The sequence below is a fragment of the Crocodylus porosus genome, unplaced genomic scaffold (assembly GCF_001723895.1).
Source record: "Crocodylus porosus isolate Cpor-Errol unplaced genomic scaffold, CroPor_comp1, whole genome shotgun sequence".
NCBI classification, from domain to species: domain Eukaryota; kingdom Metazoa; phylum Chordata; order Crocodylia; family Crocodylidae; genus Crocodylus; species Crocodylus porosus.
Genome location: NW_017728920.1, coordinates 6,287,142 through 6,294,585, shown reverse-complemented (window position 1 = coordinate 6,294,585; position 7,444 = coordinate 6,287,142). Strand labels below are relative to the sequence as shown.

Here is a 7,444-nt window from a genome sequence, read left to right as displayed (position 1 = left end):
AAGAGAAGGCTGAGGGGGGATCTAGTGGCCTGTTACAAACTAGTCAGAGGGGACCAGCAGGCATTGGGGGAGTCTCTGTTCCCCCGAGCACTACCAGGAGTGACTAGAAATAATGGTCGCAGGCTGGCAGAGGGTAAATTCAGACTATATATCAGGAGGCGCTACTTCACAGTCAAGGCGGCTAGGATCTGGAACCAACTTCCAAGAGAAGTGGTGCAGGCTCCTACCCTGGGGGTCTTTAAGACAAGGTTTGACAATTACCTTGCTGGGGTCGTTTGACCCCAGTACTCTTTCCTGCCATGGCAGAGGGTCAGATTTGATGATCTGCTCAGGTCCCTTCCGACCCTACTAACTATGAAACTATGAAACTGTTTCTCTGGAGAACAATCTAAAACCCAGAGCAAAGAGAGACTAGTAACAACAAATGATAAAGTTTTCTTAAAAAAGGAATAAATGACACTTTAGATGGAAAGGTTTCCCTTTATAAAGAAAATGTATTATCACAAAATGTCTTGCTAGGAAGGCAGGATTTAACTTGCACTTTAGTCAACTGGCATGAATTAAGAAGCAAGGATATTTCTCCAGGGTCACATTGATCTGTCAGTCAGTGATGTAAAATGTGGTTGTTCATGTTTGTGAATGTGTGTTTGGGTAAAAGACCAAAAGAGGTCAATGAATGGACTTAAAGAAGCTTCCCTTTTTTGGCGCAAATGAAAAGAACAGACTAGTTTACTGGACTAGCGGGAAGGTACCAAGTGCCTTTCTCCATTCAGCGCAGTCTGCCATAAAATAGCAACTGCCATTCCTTCTCTGTCTTCTCATTTCTGTTCCTGTCCTAGCAACATCAAGGAAATGGAAAGAGGAGTCTGTGGTAAGCCCCTAGAATTTCAGTATAAGACAAGGAAGTGATCAATTCAATTAGAGTTGACAAGGGGGATTAGAAGGGTTAGGAAGTCTTGGGGCCTTCTCCAATTTGACCTTTCTTAGTGAGAGGTTTATTTTAGTCAGGAACAGTGACCTTGTATTTTTAGTTTGGGTTCCAGAAGAGGAATCAAAGGTTTATTAATGCTTGTACTTATGGTGCAAGCTCAAGTGATGTCCATTTAAGCCATGAGGCAATGGGTTGAGACTTAGAGTCTACTAAGTATTCACTTGCGAGTATATGCTGCCTTTAATCACCTACAGCTCATTATACCAAAAAAATTAATAAGAAAGTGTCCAGACCATGGTAATTTCATAGCTCCGAAAACACCTCTGCCATGGCCTGATTCTGCTCTCATTCATCTCAGTGCAAATCAAGAGTGCATCTACTGCAGGAAACAGAATTACACCTGGGTAATTCTAAAATACCCTGGGGTTAAGCATGCGCCGTGTTTATTGGTACACAAAGCTCTTACTTATAATCAGGGTTCCTAGTTTTCTGTGGTTAAAACTGGAAAACCTCCATTTAAAACCATAAAAATCCACATTTTTTCACAACCTACCAAAAGCACAGCAATGTCCTGCACCAAGCATTGCCATTTCTGCTCTCTCTTATTTTTGCCTCATTTTTTGCTTCTGGGTTAATCAGTGGCATGCACAACCCCCAGCTGCTGATTGGCCAAGACACAAAAGCTGCGGCGAGACACTGCTGTGCTTTCAGTAAGTCATGGAAAAATGTGGATTCTGCAGTGAACGGAAAACCAGGATTCCTGCTTATAACGTTCATTCAGTGTTGCTATAGTTCACCTTATAAATAAATATTTCAGGAAAATGTTTGCTGTCATAGTAGGCAACTCTGAAATATAGAGCCTAAATCCCCAAAGAACATCTTTTTCAATTCATTCTCACATGTCAATGTATCGTTTAAAGGAACTTTACTGCATTAGAATGATAATCCACCCAGATGGAAAAAAAATATATATATGGGTGTTTTGTTGCATGATTATTAAAATACATTCACATACTTCATATTTTATATTATATACATGTCATAGTTAATGCACTTAAAATATTAGAAACGTAGGACTTTTCCCATTTTTGTACAGAATGATACAATACGCTCTATCATGAGAAATGGCCTGTCTTGTAATGTTTTAAACACAATCTGTATGAAGTAATATATTTTAAATATATGGGAGCACTAAATTTTAATCAAATAGATAACATACGGGCATAAAACTGTATTAGCCTGTAAAAAGGATTGTCCAGCACAGAAACAGAGGGAGATGGAAACAATGATGCCAAACCTCAGGCTAGGAGTTGCAGAGTTTGAATGGATTTGATGTGTCAGCTAACCAGACTTTGCAAAGAATCCCCAACCCTTCTCATCAAATAGAAAGAAATAACAAATCATTAGCAATCTTCAGTCAGAAAATTGCCTTTGGTAAGAATCAAATTCCACAAAATGGATAAAGGGCACTTTTATTGCATGCGTGTAGAGTATCTGCCTATGGTTAATCACACCACATGTTTGTATTCTATCTAAAAACTCACAGTCCAGTCTCCAGCCCAACTTTCTGTTACAATACAGTGTTCTAAGTGGCAACTTCTGCTTAACCCTGTGGTAAAAAATACATTTCTCTTGCCTACCTTCATGCCAGTGTCCCCCATTTCACCCTGTATAAGGAGAACAGAGACAGAGAAGAAACAAAGGCATAGATATTGAACAAAAAGAGAAATCCAGGAAAAGAGTACAATTTCAATAGTAAAAACAAACTGGAAGTAATTGAAAAAGGTCAGCTCTTGACAAATGATAACAATAACGGCACAAAATTGGCTCCAGGATAAAAAGAAATCTGCAGAAACTTCTGTGAACCAACGCTGAACAATGTGTTTGGCAGAATGGGTATAGGAGAACATTTTATACAGACTAGGTTGATCTAGCTACAATTATCAGTATTCACAGGAAGCATCAACTGGCATTTTCAAATAAGTACCTCAACCCAGCTAGTTTTCAAGGGAAGCTGAGGCCTTTTTGAAAATCCTAGTTATTGTCATTTGAACTCCAAACCTCTCTATATTCCAAAGCCGGAAGTTATGCAAAGGAACAGTTCCATTAACCCTTCTATATATGCCTTGTTTTAGGAAAAGAGCAAGATCTAAGCATGCATTGTGATGGCTACAAGTGATTGAGCAGATCAGAGCTTGGCTCTGGTTTCAGAGAGAAAAGAATAATAATTCTTGCTGTGCATTCATTAGCTGACAGTTGTCCAGGTCCTTCTATAAAAATAAGTCTTCAGCCTGTATATTATGTACACAGAGTTTCAAAAGGATCTGTTGAGGGTATCAAGGCATTCCTACAATGTTCCTTATCAAAGTATCAGAATGTACCACATGCCATGAATAGTATAAAAGGGGCATGTGATCTAGATGGTAATTAGCTGCATTAGAAGATGGAGGTACTGACTAGCTCAAATGGTTCACCTCATGGTTACCTTGGGGCCAACAGGTCCAGGAAGGCCAGGTGCACCTGGTAGGCCTGCCTCGCCTACCTCACCCTAAGGAAGAGAAGCAGAGAAATGGAGGAAGAAGCAAACACAGTTAGCAGACAGAAAAGGGCTTCTGAATACCTAGAAATGTTAACAGATATGTATTGGAAAGTAGCACAGAACTAAGTCCCATAGTGCTGTTCAGCAACAGGAAAAGAGAGACAGAGCACTGCAATACTCCGGAGAGAGAGTGCAAAAAACAGAGAGGTGATCCCACATGCCTGAGGTTAGCTGCTCTGCGTATGTTTCCCCATCCTTTGTACAATATGTTTTATCCACAGTTAGAGTGACCATATGTCCCAGTTTTCCACATGAGATTGTTGGGTGCCTATACAAGAGCAGGGAGGCTGCTCCAACACACTGTAATTACAGCACATTGGAGCAGACTGGATTAATCAGTCTGCTGGAACATGGTAATGACCATGATCCAGCAGCCTCCAGTGTCTTGTGTATCAGCATCCCTGCACTTCCAAATGGTGGCAGGGGTGCTTTAACTAAAGCTTTAGATAATGTGCCATTTTGAAGCACAGGGATGCTGATACATGAGGTACTGTGGGCGCTTTAATTAGAGCGGCTCTGGGAGTCGCTCTAATTAAAGCCCTCCCTGAAGCATGTGTATAAATACCCTTAGAGTGTCAAAACATTCTCTTTGTTTTGCCTGAAATGTCCTAGTTTTTCATTTCATTAGTCAAAATGTTGGGTTACTGTTTTTTCAATTCGCAATTTTTTTCCCCAGGATGTATTACCCTACCATACAGCATTTACCTGCTTTTACTAGGGGCAACCAGCTTGTAGAGCAAAGTATTTACAGTGATGGAGGATTTGGAATGAAGAGAATGGTCACATAGTAGACAGCATCAAAGCTCTTCATTTTGCTCTAATTGAGTTAACAATGTTAATTTGGTGCTTAATGACAAATTCATTCAGAATGCCAAATTACTGGAAAAAATCCATCATCTTGGGAAGTAACGCTCAGTCACTGCTGAGTAAAAATCTTGTAATAGTGACACAAGCATCAGTTTACTTTTGTCTGGTTATTTCATAAACTTAAAAAATATTGCCATGAAAGTACTGTGGACTCCATTTTTGTGTATGTGGTCACTCTTAGGCTGATGTAATGGAAAAAGTCAAAATGGAGGGAGGGTCTCTGAAACTAGTATGCATCCTTTAGGTAATGGTAACACAGAATTTTCTCTGTTATTTCATTGCCCTCTCAGTGGGGAGGGTTTTATCCTCTGTGCTCATTCAATCCTGGGCTTCCTGCACAGTTCCCTATTTTAGAGCCGCCCCCCCACCATACCCCTTTCATAGCATGAAAGGAATTCAGACTCATGACTTGATAAATCAGTCAGTCAGATGAATTGCCATCCACAAGTAAAGATCCTGGTACAGGCTGGCGTGCCATCTCAGCAACTTCCTCAGCACTCCTGAGTGCCAAGACTCCTCCTGGATGTTATGCATGGCAAGATGGGCACTTAATATGAAAACCGACAGTTTGCTGACTGAGGAGGCAATAAATTGTGTGTGTCTGCAGGAGCAGACTGTGGTCCACAGGGGCTATAATTTTTACTTCCTGACATAAGAAAAACTTCTCGGTTTATGCAGAACTAATTTAAAAGCTCTCAGGTCTTGCCATTTCACCCACAGAGCAACTATAAAGCAATGTATAGATAACCCAGTACATACAACACCCAGCTGCTGGGAATACTCATGCTTCTCCTTCCTCTTCTCAATCCCTCACCCTTCTTTTCAGTCTTTCTTCCCTCTCTGTCTTTCTATTCCCATTTCTCTCTGTCTTTCCTTTTAAGCTCTTTGGGCTTGATTCAGCTCTGCTAGCAAGGGTAAATGCTGAGAAAGCACCTCCCTCCTGTCTCCACCTAAGCGTTCCAGTATCACTGCGCTTGAGGGTGATCTCACCAGCTGGGCCCCAAGGGGATGTGTGCTTTGCAGTGGTGCACTCTGCTCTAGCCAGACTTTGCACTGCTACAGACCCACTGTTCTGGCTCCTGCTTTGTAGCCTATGGCTAAATTAAACCTGCTTCTAATTTGGAGAAGGATCCTCAATTAGGAATGTGAATACCAGAGCTCTTCCAATCTCTTTCAGAGAATGTGTGTATGTGTGCGCATGTGTGTGCCTATGCAAGATACATTTCAGCCAGGAAGATATGGGTCTTTAGGGGACTTTACAGCTTTTCCAGCTCAGCCTCCTCCAGCAGAGACTGTTGCTGGGAAGTCTGTAGGCGTAGTGGCTATTTCGGAATGAAAAGCATCTCCACATCAGACTCACATAGGAGGAATCACCATAAGTAGAGGAACTGTGGCATGGGGAGTTGGGGGGGGAAGTGTTATAGTTCCTCCAGTCCCCGCCTTTCCCAGCAGGAGTCAGTCCTCACAGAAATGCTGGAACAGCTCTGCCTTACTGTGTGGTAAGACTAATTGACTGTGTGCTAGAGGCGATATCTTTTATTAGACCAATTGGTAAATCTAATAAAAGATATTGCCTCTAGCACACTGACTACTTGTACTTTTGGACCAACATGACTACAACCTTTACCCCTGACTGACACTTCTCTGCTGTTATATACCCACAGGGCTCTGATTTGCCTTAATGCATATTTGCTCTGTCTTTCTCAATATTTTGGCTTCCCCTCTTACCTTCCTTCCAGAATAGCCTTGAATTCCTGGGTCTCCCTGCAAAAGTTAAAAGAAGTTAGTGAATCTAAATTGCAAAAGAGGAAGGAAGGAAGGAAGATAAAACTGCCATTTCCCCTGTGGCATTGTAAGAAGAATAAAAGAACAGTGGAGGAAAAGGAAGGGAATTCATTCCTGTTCCAACCGAAAGTATTTAAATCCTTGGGAGCTTTGGGAACAGGGCTCTTAAGTCTTCTTCACAGGGATGAGTTTTACCCTGACTGAATTAAAATGTAACAAGGAAGATGTACTGCAGCCTGTAAACAGAATATTTGGTTTTGCTTTCAAGTTATGTTAACCTAGCATAACTTTTCTTAATCTTAGACCTTTGTGTATTATTGCATGTAAAAGCAAGCCGGAGATTTTTGTAGGTAAAAAAAGAAAAATCCAAAATTACAGACACCTCACATCTTGCCAATCAGCTTACATGCATCTGGCAGGTAGCAGGAGAAATGTGGCAAAATACACAATATTGTTACTTAAATAATGCCTAGAACAATGGTAAGTGTGTTTGGTGTGATAAGTACCAGCAAAGCCAAACATCATATGACATTTTGTTGAATTGCCTGACAATGAACTCCATGTGGAGACAAACCTTCATTAAAATTCCCACCCTCCACAAACTGTTCATGCCCAGCTAAGTTTAGAGAGTCCATCTTTTTTGCTCATTCCAGTTCTTTGCTTTGCTTTCTACTGATGCTGAAAATTTTCTTACCTTTGGTCCAGGGGGTCCAGGTATGCCCTGCAGGTAAATTAAAAGCATACTGTGAGATAGAGAAAACAAAATGAAATAAAATACAAATATTCAGAGAATTTGGGGGCATTTTTTTTCTATTGGAATATTACTTCCTAATTTGGTTTTAAGAACTTCATCCTCTGAGACTGTCACTTTGCAAAAATTACTTTTGTTGAGTAGATGCACTCTAAAAGTTCCAAGTTTTAATAAACACCAGCTGATCCTCCCACCCAAACCACCTCCCACATACTGTTCCAAACCACTAGGCTTGGTCTCACTAAATTTGTCCTGTTTGTCACAGTTCCAGAATCTGATCTTCTGATTTATTTTTTTAATCTGTTATTAGCAGGGAACCTTGTTCTCAACTCACTGCCTACCTCACTGCAAAGATATTTAAGTCAGGAGTTAGTAGAAGAGTGGTAGTTCATTCCTTACCCACAAAGGTGATCTCAAGGGAATTGAGAGAAAAGGAGAATATTATATGAACTATCTATCTTTTCAGAGCACACTGTGGAGGAACAGAAAGACCTTTTTCTCATAGCAGAAT

At 40.8% G+C, this 7,444-nt stretch overlaps 1 protein-coding gene across 4 annotated transcripts in view; it reads right to left on the bottom strand.

Moving 5' to 3' along the window:
- Positions 1 to 7,444, bottom strand: part of COL13A1 (collagen type XIII alpha 1 chain) — a 185,096-nt gene that overhangs the window by 65,486 nt on the left and 112,166 nt on the right. For 3 of the 4 annotated variants that reach the window (XM_019538523.1, XM_019538524.1, XM_019538525.1), the window contains 4 exons: positions 6,877 to 6,903; positions 6,126 to 6,161; positions 3,417 to 3,479; positions 2,572 to 2,598 (listed from right to left, as the gene is read on the bottom strand). In XM_019538523.1, coding sequence (XP_019394068.1) covers positions 2,572 to 2,598; positions 3,417 to 3,479; positions 6,126 to 6,161; positions 6,877 to 6,903 — 153 coding nt within the window. The remainder of the gene's footprint in view (positions 1 to 2,571; positions 2,599 to 3,416; positions 3,480 to 6,125; positions 6,162 to 6,876; positions 6,904 to 7,444) is intronic. The other variant, XM_019538526.1, reaches the window with a different exon arrangement.